This window comes from Rhinichthys klamathensis, unplaced genomic scaffold (assembly GCF_029890125.1).
Source record: "Rhinichthys klamathensis goyatoka isolate OS25496 unplaced genomic scaffold, OSU_Roscu_1.1 h1tg000249l_1, whole genome shotgun sequence".
Classification (NCBI taxonomy): domain Eukaryota; kingdom Metazoa; phylum Chordata; class Actinopteri; order Cypriniformes; family Leuciscidae; genus Rhinichthys; species Rhinichthys klamathensis.
The window spans coordinates 1,805,631-1,820,000 of record NW_026606771.1 but is presented as its reverse complement, the minus strand read 5'-3'; the positions used below and the strand labels follow the sequence as shown (position 1 = coordinate 1,820,000).

The 14,370-nt window shown below is 37.5% G+C and overlaps 2 protein-coding genes across 2 annotated transcripts; both read right to left on the bottom strand.

Annotated features, from left to right (window-relative positions):
• Window positions 1–2,162: 2,162 nt before the first annotated feature.
• Window positions 2,163–5,700, bottom strand: plvapb (plasmalemma vesicle associated protein b). The gene is made up of 5 exons (XM_056266534.1): window positions 4,962–5,700; window positions 4,408–4,492; window positions 3,634–4,322; window positions 3,447–3,521; window positions 2,163–2,350 (listed from the first exon to the last, which is right to left on the bottom strand). The coding sequence occupies exons 1-4, from the start codon at window positions 5,346–5,348 to the stop codon at window positions 3,456–3,458; spliced, it is 1,227 nt and encodes a 408-aa protein (XP_056122509.1). The 5' UTR covers window positions 5,349–5,700; the 3' UTR covers window positions 2,163–2,350; window positions 3,447–3,455.
• A 2,026-nt stretch (window positions 5,701–7,726) lies between these two features.
• Window positions 7,727–13,453, bottom strand: babam1 (BRISC and BRCA1 A complex member 1). Its single transcript, XM_056266537.1, has 9 exons — window positions 13,413–13,453; window positions 12,560–12,985; window positions 12,419–12,477; window positions 11,361–11,481; window positions 9,444–9,522; window positions 9,285–9,309; window positions 9,079–9,208; window positions 8,373–8,459; window positions 7,727–8,264 (listed from the first exon to the last, which is right to left on the bottom strand). Exons 2-9 carry the CDS (start codon window positions 12,977–12,979, stop codon window positions 8,064–8,066), a joined length of 1,122 nt encoding a protein of 373 aa, XP_056122512.1. The 5' UTR covers window positions 12,980–12,985; window positions 13,413–13,453; the 3' UTR covers window positions 7,727–8,063.
• Window positions 13,454–14,370: the final 917 nt, after the last annotated feature.

The window sequence follows — 14,370 nt, the reverse complement described above, 5'->3', positions numbered from 1 at the left end:
ATGATAAAGAAACTAGGCTGAACATAAATGTGACAGTAAGATTTTTTATTGAAAGAAATGAATACTTTTTTTCAGCAAGGATGCATTAAATTGAGCCAAAGTGATAGTACAAATATTTATAATGTTTCAAAATATTTTCATATTTCAAATGAACATTTATTCACCAAAGAATCCTAAAAGGAATATATCATAGTTTTCATTAAAAAATATTCAGCCAGCCAACTGTTTTCATATATAATAATAACAATAAGTACTGTTAATAAATACTGATAATAATCAGAAATGTTTCTTGAGCATCAAATCATCATATTAGAGTGATTTCTGAAGGATCATGTGACACGGAAGACTGGAGTAATGATGCTGAAAATTCAGCTTTGCATCACAGGAATAAATTACATTTTAAAATATATTCAAATAAAAAACATTGTATATTTGACAGTAATACACAATTATTACAAAAGTTGCAAGCATTCACTGATGCTGATTTAGCCACACACTACATTTCACGTGTTCGTTTGCCCATATAATCTTTAAGCTAAAAAGGTTAAGCGTATTATTTGGCTCGAAGGAGCAGCTTCAGCTCCAGCTTAGATAAACCCTCCAGTGGGACGCCTAATGCTTGGATGAGGAGTTGGGGAGGTGGAGGGATGCCAAAACAGCTGAGGCCAGAGCAAGGTTTAGATTAGATGGGTTCGCTCCTCCTGAAAGTACGTTTGTGAACTTCGCTAAGAGCCTTTTAAACAGGGTGATCAGTGTAAATAATTCTTCGTCTTGTTGGAAGTATGCCATTATCTAATGTAGTTTCTGAAGGGCGGTACTAAATAAAAGATATTTAAACAAAACTAACAATTTGACTGATAAAATGATTAAAACCTTTAGTTTTCAAATCTCCCCAACAAATCAGAAAAGCTGTTTCATAGAATGACCTGATTGGTCCAAACAGCCAACATTAGAGCGCACTGTAACCAGATAAATGTGTCATTTATTTTAGGAGGCAGAGTTTCAAATCTCGGCTTCTCCAAAAAAAAACCAATTACATTTCCTCCCGGTGTCCCGCTTTAAAGGAATGACTTCACACTAGCCTTGGCGGGGGGAATTCTTAGTTGTTCTGGTTTCATTATGCTCAAACACTCTGGCGACGTTCTGATGCAGCTGAGCGTTCTCTGTGTTCAACTGTACCGGCTGTGTAGGAAGGAGGTGTTCAGAAATGGTCCCCACGGCCCTTTGTTCTCCTGTCAATCCGACATTCATTTAAATATTTATGTGTGCTTGCTGAACTCTTCACCCGTTTGACGACATCAGGGTGCGAGGGTCTGTGCGCAGCACGCTGTACCTTCTGCCTTCCTCTCATTCATGACGCTGTTGTGCTGTTGTTTCTGCTGATTACTGGGGTTAAAAGGGACCCATAAATCTCACCAAACTTTGGCCACCATGTTCATACAAAAACTGCCCTGGAACGTATAGATTCCTTTAGAAGGGTGTCATAATGATTTGTGAATGCAGAAAAAATAGAAAAGCGAAAAATATATTATTTCTTGTAACTAATCTTTTGCTGCCTCCCCTTCATATAAAACACACCACACCTAAAAATTAAATTTAATCTTTAAATATGCAGTTTATATGTTCCGACTGCATGTTTAAACCTTTCAAGTTGTATCAGGTTTTGGCCACAATTAGTAATTAACATATTGTACAGGGTTCATAATGACACATATAATGCAGAAGAATATGCAGCTATGTTAGTATCAGCTTATTTAATGAATGAGCTAGAAATAGTGCATAATTTCTTAATTTATTGTCATAATTTCCTTTGTTTAAAAAGAAAATGGAAATAGGAGTTGATTTTTATGTCATGTCTATTTATTAAAACAGATCAATATATTAACAAGTAACAGTAAAAGGTTGTTGAAACCTGCAAATGGTTGAAACAAGTAATTGCTGAAACACAATTCTTAATGTGTAAAGAATATTATATACATCACAACACATGTGGAGCTTTCACAAGATCAGATTCTCTCAATTTTAACATTAACTAATGCTTTTTTTTTTACAACTTTATATCAATTGTTGGAAAGGCAGACTTGTATTTATTCACATTTTTACGTCTGCACTACTCTAAACAACTAAATCAAACCCCTAAAGTACTTCATGTCATGTAAGTTCACAGCCCGTAACGCTTAAATACAACTATACAGTGAACTAAACATTCGAGTGCATGTACATTTACAGTGATCCAAGGTGACAACATTATTTACAAAAGACATCACAGGCTAAAAATCAGGAAACCCCCACACTCAAAAACTCAGAGTCCGGCCTTGAGATTCAGATCATTCCTTTCTCCACACCCAACCTACGGAAAAAAGGGAAAACGAAATAAGTCATCAACACTAGTTCTTCAAAATCTAAACCTGAAAGGGTTTTTAATATATCTTTTATATAGCGTAATATTTTATACTTTCAGACTATATGCAACTATGTGACTTGTAATATAGCACTTCACAAAGTACTGCATGTTTTGTTTTAAATGTTAACAACGAGCTCTGGAGGTCCTGGGCAAATTTTAAAACGCATTTTGGAAAGGTTGTTCCAAGCAAAATGGAGGCAATCAAGTATACATATGATGTTTCTTGAGGGAAATCATTTTGTCATATCATCACATGATGGGTTTGCAGTTAATTGTGGGGTAATTTTATTATTTAGAAATCCTAAATTGTGTCCCTGTACACTTAAGGTGATGAGACACCGGGCAACTTTTTGAGCAATGTTGATGGGCAATGTTGCCGTCAACGGGCAACCAGATGAGACACGGGGCCCACGGCCGATCTAAAGTATCCAGATAGAAATGTATTGCCCATTTTCAATGAGAAAGTCTCCAAGCAACAATCGCTCGGCAAGATTGCCCAGCAACATTGCTCAAAAAGTTGCCCTGTGTATCATCACTTTAAGAGACTATTGGACGAAAATATTCCCTATATTTGAACATTTTCATGCTGCTTCAACAAATTGCCTCACATAGAGGCAGTGTGGCATTTTTACAAGGCTGTATTTAATACACGTTGTATTTGCCACAACCATCTCAGTAGCTCAGAGGTGTCCTGTCCTGCTCCTGGGTGGCCATTTTCCAGTAGGGTTTTGCTCCAGCCACAATTAAATAGACCTGAACCGGCTAAACAAGGTCTTCAGGATCACTAGACACTTAAAGGCAGGGGTCTTAGAGCTAAGATCTGTCATTGGTAACATTCCGATTAAAAATAAAGTGACCGTGACGTATGTCTTTGGGTAGTGCAGGGGTGCCCTATCCTGCTCCTGGAGGGCTCTAACTCTAGAGTGTTTTGGCAGGTTGGTTCCTCCAGGAGCAGGATCGGTCACCCTTCAGAGTGGGTAGGGGCCAAGTGAATTCTGACTTTCTAATAGAACTCTGCCCATGATGGATGAAGACCACTTACCTTTAGTGGTTAATTGCTCCTACCAGGTGGGAGCAAGCCAGCCTTTCCCGGGGGTTGAAGACCAGCAAGTTTGGGCTGCAGAAGCAGTGAAGATTGAGTTAATCATTGTACACTCTACAACATTCAAACATGATCACAATTTTCTAGATGTTTTAGGCATCGGTATTCATCCCAACATAACTCCTACCTGTTGTACGCAGCCACTTTGCAGAGATATGAGGGTGGCGTCTTTCACAGAGAGCTGGGTGTCTACCAGTTTCTTTTCATCCCTCAGTCTGTTTTGCTCCCTGAGAAGCTGCTCCAATTGTCTGTCATATGTCTGTTGGGCGTCTTGCAGTTTTTTGCTGCTCTCTGCAGACTCTTTCTCTCGACCTGTTTTACACTTGTCCAGTTCTGAAGTCAGCTCCGCATTCTGTACTTCCAACAAGCTGCTCTGTTTTTGAATGCTCGAGACCTTCGCTCCCACAGTGTTCAGGTAGCTCTGGAACTTGTCCTCCACCTGTCGAGAAAGGCTAGAGCAGTTGGAGCGAATCCTGTCCATCTGTTCTTCCTGTTTCTGGCAGGTGAGGTGAAACGTGACCGAGTTGGTGAAGAAGTTGTCGATTTTGGTTAGGAAGGCACTTGTGACCGTTTGGATGCCTATGAGGGACTCTGCAAAGTCTTCTTTGCATTTCTTGGTGTAAACATCAAGCTGGGATTTCAAATTCACGTTTTCCTGTCTCAGTTGTATCACCTGAGTATGATGTTGGTTTTTATCCTTCACTGCGTTGTCCAAGTCAGCTTTGAGGTACTCCACTGTCTGGCTGAAGTTGCTCTTAAGGATACCATACATAACTTTCTGCTGATCCAGAAGGGTATTCAGAGTTTTTACTTCACCTGGCAAGAGAAAAGAGAGGCACGTCTACAGGACAGTCCATTTATGAATTTGATTATTCATTGATCAGTTATTTATTGCACTCACCATTCAGATTGTTGTTGATTGGTGGACATGGGAGTGGAGTATTTCGAGTGCTTGAAAGCTTCATTTTATTGATCTCACAAAGAGACTGTAAAACAACCAATCAAAATCAAACTTGTAATGATTGTTAGGGTTAGGATTACAAGATTAATATACCAAGGGTGTGAAAGGGCAGGTGAAATTAATTAATTTAAAGGTAATAACAGAAGATTAACCTCATAGTATCTTGGAATTAAAGGGATAGTTCACACAAAAAATGGAACTGCACTCCTCATTTACTCACACTCATATCGTTCCAAACCTGTATGACTTTCTTTCTTCTGTGGAACATAAATGAAATCATATTGAAGAATGTCTATTTTTTGGTCCATTCATTGAAAGTCAATCGAATCCAATGTAACACTAACTAACTATAAACATTGGAAACATTCTTCAAAACATTTTTTTGTCAACTTTTGTCAAGTCATGCAGCTTTGGAACGACATGAGGATTTTCAGTTTTGGGTGTTATTTGAAATTCGACTCGAAAGTTCAGATACAAGCAAATAAAGGACTTACAAGTGCCTTCTGCAAGTTTTTGCTATTGAAACTTGTCGTGTTCAAGTCATTTTTCAGCTTTGCTATCTCTTTGTCTGCCGCATCCTTCTCTCCAGTCTTCGCTTTGAGGGCACCGGCGAGGTCAGCTTTCTCTTTTCGGAGTTTGTTGTTGTCTGCGGAGAGCTTGTTAAAGGCCTGCTCCAGCTCTTCTACTCTCTTCTCATCGGCGGTCTTCTCCGGCTGGCCGTACACAAGGAAGAGCACCAGACTGGCGATGATGAGAGACTGGATCAGAGACGAGAAGAAGAACACGATCCTCATGTAGTAGCCGCAGCTTTTCCCCTTCGCCTTGTGGATTTGTTTCGCCTCCAGCCCGAATGTGGCCCGGGAGTAGCTGTTGTTGTACATTTCTGCGGTCCAGTGGTGGGAAAGAGATGAACCTTCTGACGACTGGGATTCTAGTGGTTTGTTACGAAAAAGCAATGGTTAAAAGGTTACCAAAATACCCTGCAGTGCTGTCACACTCGTGGGCTAAGACATGTAAACACTTCTAGCAGGACAAGGGGCGTTAGCTGTGTTTATAAACGCAGAGACACTTCCCGCGCCGTGACTCTTTCCGGGCCTCCACAGGAAAGCTCCAGAGGTTATCGGTACTTCACGCTGAACCTACGGAGATCTCCAGAGAGAAACGAACCACAGCTCCTCCCTTACTTCCCCTCATAAATCACACCCAACCCTGACAAGCAATGCAGACCACCATCAGACTTATCTATAACACTTATTTCATAATTTCACTGTGGGATTTGGGATTAGATGTTCTTGGCGTCCATTTTGTTATTTCTCAGTATTTCATAATGAGTTAATGAATTTTATATCAAGTGTCATTTTGGAATCGCCCACTTTGGCCAAGAAAAACAATATTCCTCCAAAGGACAAAAGCAGGTCCTTCCATCTCTTCCTGGATCAGATCAGATACATAAACACACATGATCAAAACAACCCATCCGAAATGGTTTCCTGCAGAGCCGCAGAGACTATCGGTGGAGTCGGAGGGACAACAATGGTGACCCGTCATCCTCCTCGCAGGAATGAATAACAAACTCTCCCAGAAGCCCAGGAGGAGGCGGCAGCACGTTTGATCCCGGGCTAGTGATGACGCTCGCAGCTGACAGCCGTGTCTGGGAGAGTGTGAAGAGGGAACATAAAGTAAGTCAGGGGTTTTCCTGCAGGCCATTGTCTCTTTGCCAATCCATCCTCAACGGAAAGTCATTTACAGAGGGTGACTAAAACTGACTAAAAGTTCTCACAAAATCCCTTACAGATTGCAGGTGAGCTTTAAGACAAAAACAGGAAGCTGAATCTGCAAAAGACAGACGAACACTGATAACATTTGAAAAAAAAAAAACACACAGATGAGCTGTGGAGATTATAAAAGGATATCAGAGCGAGGGCTCAAGATCTATTCATTACGCCAAGAATTTGTTTGGTGCTATCAAATATTGAGTTTCATTTAAAAAATAATTTCACCCAAAATGTAAAATTCGGTCAAAGAAAAGTTGAGGATTATAGTGTGTGCCATTCAGGTTTGGAACAACACCAGGGGGAGTAAATATTAGGTGAACAAGAAAAAGGAATAATGCACATTTAGGAGTATTCGTGGGTACACTTAAATAAATAAATAAATAAATAAAGGTTCTTTATTGCCATCTACAGTTCCATGAAGAACCTTTAACATCCATGGAAACTTTCCCATTCCCCGAAAGATTCTTAATAGTGGACAAAAGGTTTCTTAAATGATTAAAATGATAAAACATTCTTCTATGGCATAATTTCTATAGCCATAAAAAAATATATAGACCCTTTCTAAGAATTCAGCATCTTGATTGAGGTTTTCCTCCATCTTTGTTTACAGCTTGGAACAAAATACTTCTCAGAATTTAGGAGGTTGCAAAGTGAAAGAGGTCAATGATTATTAACACAATAACACAGAAAAAAAAGTGACCTGAACACTCTTCCGACTATTATCTGTGCAGTAGTGTGCGCCTTAGTGCTGCTCAATAGCAGGATGCAAAATTTGTGTGGTCAAAGAATCAAAACAAAGCTTTTTCTAAAGAAACCACAAACAATTCCAATTATTAATCCCAAAGGTAAATCAAAGTAATTCAATATTTATTATGAAGTCAGTTTTCTGTTGTCCGGCTGTACTCTTTCGACCTCTTGTGGTCACGCAATTGTATTGCTGCTTTAATTTATTTAATCCTTTATTAAATGTTTTCAAAGTATCTATAGTGGATATTACAATCTTCAGAACAACAAAACAAAATTGCCCCTACTTTTAAATGCATGTCGCTGACGTTCTGTAACTTAAAATGTAAAATTCACTGGCTCTTTTCAGAACTTTATTGCCAGGATATACGGTTAGTACAGCACATAATAAACAATTAAGTGTAGCATACAGTACATCAATACAAAATAATGTTTATGAGGGATTCAGTTAATAAAATTAACTGATAATATCCTAGAATGCTTTTCGCTATCTAATCAAATTATGATGGATAGCATCAAGCCTCGTCAACTATTAGTTCCCACTAAATATAGATTTCTTTCAAAAAGTAAAATGCAGTTCAAATGACTTATTCCATTGTCTTTTACAAAAAAAATGGTCAACAATGTACTGTTTCCCATCAACCATGTTTTTGTGGACTGTATAGTATAAGGAACCTCTCTAGAGCATTTACATTTAATTTATTTGACAGGAGCAAGCAAACAGTATTTATTAGATGCCTCACCAAACCCTTATAACCCACCACATGAACTCATCCGGGAATCTCCACCACAGAACAAATGGATGTTAAATAAATTTCACTTCAGAAACCAGAACATTTACAGTTGATATTCTCAAAATAAGCTGGTTAGCCTTGACTGTTTCACAATAGGCTCTTGAGCTTGTGTGGTTACGGCTGCTTTATTAAATTAAGTCACTGATGTTTTCAAAAGTAATAAAAGAGACATTCCCAGAACAGAAATAGTGGACAGGGCCATATATATGCAGTTATTCACAGTCACTCCTTCATTTTGGAGTTCGTCAGTCTCTAGATTTGCAGGGGTATATTGAGTAAAAGCTCACACTGTGGCTTCATTCTCCTGCGTGTCGTCCTCCTCCAGCAGACTGTAGGACGCGTGGCTCTGGAAGGGTCTCTGCAGCGGGTGGCACAGCAGTTTGGCCATACAGTTGTGCAGCTCAATAGCGGGACCACACAGTGACACCTCAAACTGATAGCACATGCCCTTAGAGTCCAACTCACTGAAGGTGGTGTACACGTCCTGAAAATACAGCCACAAAGGTTCAGTACCTCCAATAAAAATCAAAATGTAAACAAACAGGCAAATAATAACTTGAGTTGGTGGAAGGGAATCACAGGAAGCTCAAACCTTCCAGCTCGCGTCCTCAGTCGGTTCTTCAGTTCCATTATGAAGATACACAACATCAAAGAAGAAATATGGAGACTGCAGCATTTTCTGGAAAGAGAACATATTAGAGACATACAGGACTGCTCTTTTGATGATGAATAATTTAGATTAAAGTTGTAAGAATTAGGCTTTTTTAAATTTTTAGTGTGTAATTTTGCAGTTTGAGCATGAAATCCAAATGATCTGGAATATTACAGAGCACTGAAAGATTTCCCTGCACCAATTTCGCAATGAGTTCAACGGGATTCACTGTGCTGACCAACAGAAAGCTGCTTGGTTTGGAAGTGACTTCTGTATGAGCAGTGCTTCATGCATCTCTAAAATTTGGACACTTTTTTTTTGCCCCTAAAAATAATATAACTAAATACAAGAAGCCATATAATATAGTTATACAATATAACTTAACGATTAGGTTTCAAGAATCATCCTTTTGCTAAGGCCTTTTTCTGATATCGAATCAAATGTACCAACCCTGATATTTTTGGATTTTTATGCCGCCCAAAAATATACAAATTTATTTGAATCCAGAAATACGAAAACAAGTATCTTTAAAATAAATTGGTGTGAAGTGTGAATTGCTTTTTTAAATGATTTTTTAAATAAATAGATCCAGATGTTCTTGTCATTGCCCCATGATTGTACAGTAACATGGGTGACACAGACTTACTTTGACAGCATCAGGAGGATTGAACTGAAGCATGCCAGAAGGCCGGCTGAAGATGAGGAGGGTCCGAACTACAAAAGGAGGCGGGATGGTCTGGATGTTCTCCATCTGAGGAAGTTCGATTTTCTGCAAACTACAAGAGAAAGAAATTCAACAGATTAAAATCATGTAAGTCAAACGATCAAAAACAGAAGACAAAAACTACTTACATGACATTGAGGAAATCTTCCAGATCTACAGGTAACAGTTAAAGAAATGATTATTATGATCATGATTCATTCTCACTGTTTTCAATGTTTATCTGGATTCTGGACCGACTCGATTCCAAAAGCACATCAAAATGCGCCTGACTGTAAAAATAAGGATACTGAAGGACTCGCAGACGTTGGTGTCCAGGTCGTACAGACAGCTGCACAGCTCTCGCGGGTCAGAGGTGAAGCCTGATAACTGTGTGAAAGAAAAATGTCAATAACTGTTGTTATTTTTTACCTAAAACTAATATAAAATGGAAATATTAGATGAAATGGAGAAATAGACAAATTCAAATAAATAGATAAATAAAAAGTTGAAGTACAATATTAAAACTGAAATGAAAATGTACTAAATCTATATAGAAATATAAAAACTAATACAAATGACAAAAGCACATAACAAAATGAATAAACTAAAATAGAAACTGAAAAAATATGTAAAATTAAAAGCTATATAATTACGGAAGCGTATATTGCATTCACTTGAAGAAAAAAATCTACTCTTGTTTTTCTGAATTAACGAGTTAATTATCTCAGAATTACGAGATAATTTTTCATGGAAAAAAAGTTTTTGCTCTGTTTTTCTGAATTAACGAGTTAATTATCTCAGAATTATGAGATACATTTGAAGGGTTGGTCAAAATCCCTTGCCTCTTCAAATACATATATAATCATGTCATTTTGAATGGTTATATACTTCCTTTATAAAAATCAATAATCAAATATATTCATTATCACATAATAATTTTTATATTCTTGTGCCTGTGAAATTATATTTTCTTAAATGCATGGATGCAAGTAACCAGTTTCTTTTAGGTGCCTTCCAATCTTACTTTGAGATTGCACGTAGTACACGCAGGACACGAAGGCCACGTAACCCACAAGGCCGTTTGTCTCTTTCTCTGGGATCAGTAGAAAGGTTAGAGGGTCCTAAAGGCAGCGTGGACACATATGATCCTTCGTTGGACATATGGTCAAGCTATATTGAGCGTTACTATCAAACTTTAATTGTTGTATTAAAATGTATTCTTTCCAGTATATTTCCTTCCTTGGGAGTAAATACCAGTGATCTGTTTTTCTCCCAAACGAGTGAATGTTTTAGCAGTATGTTTTGGTATACTTAACTGATAATAAGGAGCTCAGACTCTCTTCAGCCTTGATGGGAGCTGTTATTTGCTAGTGTCTGTTATTTGTGTGTGTGTGCGTATGACATTCTATGTAGGTTCTGGACGGTCGGATCAGACACCCCGGCGCCCTTCTCTAACCTGCGAGGCCACCACAGACCTAAATCCAATGAGTGGACGACAACTATCTTTACTAATGGCGATAGGCACCCCTATCTCCTCACATGTGTTAAATTGTTTAGGCTTTAATGTTTCTTAGCCAATGAGAATCATTCAACCTGTAAGCAATGACGTAGCTTAGACCTTGGAAATGGTATAACTGCTGTGATCTTTGTAACTGTAAGGGGGGGCGGCCTACGAACTCCTGTGTGAGTCTTGAAGCTGACTTCTGCTGATGAAAATGCAAACTATCTTCAGTAAAACTTTTCTTTAATTTTTTATAATTCTGACTCCGGGTCTTCATTCTTCATATCTGGTTCTGGGTCTTTGACTGTACACCCCTTACACATTTTTCTTGAAAAACATTTTTTTCACTCTGTTTTTATGAATTAATGAGTCATTAATTTGTTCTTAACGAAAAATTATCTCGTAATTCTGAGATAATTAACTCGTTAATTCAGAAAAACAGAGTAGATTTTTTTTTCCTCAAGTGAATGCAATACGCTTCTGTATATAATAAATACAATAATATTATATAATTAATACTAAAATGACAAAGCATTTTGTATGAAATAAAGAAGTGATTTGAAAGAATTTCATTCTTTTAATGAAAATTAAATATTTCTGATTAAATTAACAGACCCAGAATTTGTTTAGCACGGACCCATTTGTCAACTACCCAAAGACCGTTTAATTCAATGGCAGAAACGTTTGATTTTGTGTAGTTGAAGCTGTGGTTTTGTCCACTCACCCACATGGCATCATCGTTCACCACCACCAGAGCAAACTCATGCCTTTTGTCAATCTTGTGCTTGGTTCTCACAAACATCTCAATCATTTTCTGAGAAATATTTAAGGCGTTTGTCTTAGATCTGGAAATGCAAATCATTTACATTTAATGCAAAACATTTATAGAAAGATATATTTGTCATTTCAATTAGAATACACGACCGTTCAAAAGTTTTCGATCGATAAGATTTTCTATGTTTTTAAAAGAAGTCTCTTCTGCTCACCAAGGCTGCATTTATTTGATCCAAAATACAGCAAAAACAGTCATATTGTGAAATATTTTTTTAAAATGTAATTTATTCCTGTGATCAAATCTGAATTTTCAGCATCATTACTCCAGTCTTCAGTGTCACATGATCCTTCAGAAATCATTCTAATATGCTCATTTGCTGCTCAAGCAATATTATTATTATTATCAATGTTGAATTTTTTTTCCAGGATTCTTTGATGAACAGAAAGTTCAGAAGGAAAGCATTTATCTGAAATAGAAATCTTTTGTAACATTATAAATGTCTTTAATGTAACTTTTGATCAATTTAATCCATATTTTAATTGATTTATTTCTTCATTTCTTTCTCACTGACCCCTAACTTCTGAACGGTAGTGTATAATGTTACAAAAGCTTTCTATTTCAGAGAAATGCTGTTCTTTTTAACTTTCTGTTCATCAAAGAATCCTGAAAAAAAAATTCAACACTGAATGATTTCTTGAATAATAATAAATGTTTGTTGAGCAGCAAATCAGCATTAGAATGATTTCTAAAGGATCATGTGACACTGAAGACACATGAATAAGTTGCATTTTCAAATATAATCAAATCGAAAACAGTTATTTTAAATTTCACAATATTACAGTTTTTACTGTATTTTGGATCAAATAAATGCAGCCTTGGTGAGCAGAAGAGACTGCTTTTGAAAACATGAAAAAATCTTACTGATCTAAAACTTTTGAACGGTAGTATATATCAAGGAAAAAAATTGAATAATAACAATAAATTAAAAAAACTAAATATGAAATTACCCATTGAAGGACTCCAGTTTTTGTAGAGACATCTCCTCTGAAAGGTCCAAACAGATGATCTGTTAGAAAGATATAATTGAATGACAAAAGTGTTTTCAGATGCACCAAATATTGTGAAGTTGTGTTTATTGCCACACGTACGACTTTCTCGGGGCAGTTGACCCGTGGTGCCCGCAGGTGTAACTCTGCTGATGGGGGGATCTGGGGGGCCATGGATGGCTGAGGGGGTTTAGGTCTTTCCTTCACTGCAGAAGCCAGCGTAGGCATGCTGACTGTGCTGATTCCTGCTGCCGCTACAGGGGCAGGGGCAGTGGCAGTGGCAGCGGCAGCGGCTGGGATGGTGGTGGCAGATATCGGTGGGCTATCAGAGCTGGCCGCCTCTCCCTCTCCCTCTACACGGCTGCCCACGGCAGGCTGCGGGGGGGAGGCCAGGCTGCTGTTGTTCAGACTTCCAGTGCTGCTGCGTCGGTCCTCCGCACCCTCCGGATTGGACCGGGTCCTGGGTCTCAGGTCCATCATACGCTCCTCTCCATCTGCCTGTCCGGGCTCAGGGGTTTCCATCGCAACCTGACACCATCCCATAGACAGTAAACAACAGTAAAAAATAAATAAATAATAATTATATATATATATATATATATATATATATATATATATATATATATATATATACACACATGTACATAAACCAAACATATACTAAAATACTGTATAATATACAGAATTTGTTTGTTTTTTTAGATTTCAAAGAATAAGGGTTAAGTAAAAGCAAACAGTTCTCAGATGATTTCAATAAAAAACACAGTCATTAGTATTAAATTAGTATTCTATTATGACTTAACTTAAAATCTAAACCTAAATTAGCTTTTTAAAGGTACGTTTTTAAATATTTGTTTGAATAAAGCAGAAACGGTCATTTAATAAACATAAGAGACATGTAACGTTAACAGGCAGCAGAAGTAGAATAGCGAAATAACGTAAAACAATAACTTACCGAACATACAACAGATGAAAATATGAGTTTAGTAGAGAAAAAGAGATCACAAAATTATTCTTCAACACTTCCTCGTTCTCTTCTGTGTCGGTGACTTTCAGAGGCGAGTGGTGAAGAGTGTTTCTGTTCTTTGGCGCCTCTAGCGGACTGGAGGAGCGTTGCCAGCCCAGCATCTGAAAAGAAAACGCCTTCTCTCCGTAGCGTTTTTTTTTTTTAGTTGAGACACTATTATGTGCTATGATATGGAATATCTTATTTCGCAAATAGTTTGTTTCTGAACATAAAAATGTCTACACAATGTAACGTACTTGCTCTGGCATTAATTTTGGATGAAGAGATGTGTTGTTGGTGTCGTTTCGTTGCTCAAGCAGAATGTGAAGATTGATTGGTCGGTGTGGTATTTGTTTCGCCCCTTCTCCACTGTGATTGGACGGCTGGATAAAAATGTGACTGTGATTGTGCTGCTACGACTCTTTTTCTCCATCAGCCTACTATCACCAGCAGTCCAACAACAAAAGCTAAACTAAATAGAAATCAAGTCAGAGAAAACAATAAACAGAGAAGAATAAGGTACGCATAGGCTACTGATAACACTTCATAATAAACAACAATTGTATTTGTGAACATTAGTTTTACTTACTCTGCATCAGTTAACATTAACTAATAAGCCTACTTCTACAGCATTAATTAATCTGAATTAATGTAGCATTTAATACTACATTTTTAAGATCAAAAGTTGTATAATGCTCAGTCTGTGAACCCTTAATAGCCTAACATTATTAATGCTGTAAAAATGAATTGTTTGTTTTTTTAAGTTAGGCTAATGCATTAACTAATGTTAACACATAATGAAACCTTATTGTAAAGTTTGACCACCTCTTGACCACGTACCTCAAAGGTCAGTTTGGTTCTAAACTGAATGTCTGAATTACAAAACAACTATATTTATTAACTTACA

Excerpts from the sequence above, each read along its gene's own strand:
- plvapb (XM_056266534.1), bottom strand. The coding sequence starts at position 5,348 with ATGTACAACAACAGCTACTCCCGGGCCACATTCGGGCTGGAGGCGAAA. Across the intron at positions 4,493-4,961 it reads AAAACTTGCAGAAGGCACTT|TCTCTTTGTGAGATCAATAA; the intron begins GTAAGTCCTTTA and ends GTTGTTTTACAG. Across the intron at positions 4,323-4,407 it reads AATCAACAACAATCTGAATG|GTGAAGTAAAAACTCTGAAT; the intron begins GTGAGTGCAATA and ends TTCTCTTGCCAG.
- babam1 (XM_056266537.1), bottom strand. The coding sequence starts at position 12,979 with ATGGAAACCCCTGAGCCCGGACAGGCAGATGGAGAGGAGCGTATGATG. Across the intron at positions 8,460-9,078 it reads ATCCTCCTGATGCTGTCAAA|AAAATGCTGCAGTCTCCATA; the intron begins GTAAGTCTGTGT and ends TTCTCTTTCCAG. Across the intron at positions 8,265-8,372 it reads CTGAGGACGCGAGCTGGAAG|GACGTGTACACCACCTTCAG; the intron begins GTTTGAGCTTCC and ends CTGTATTTTCAG.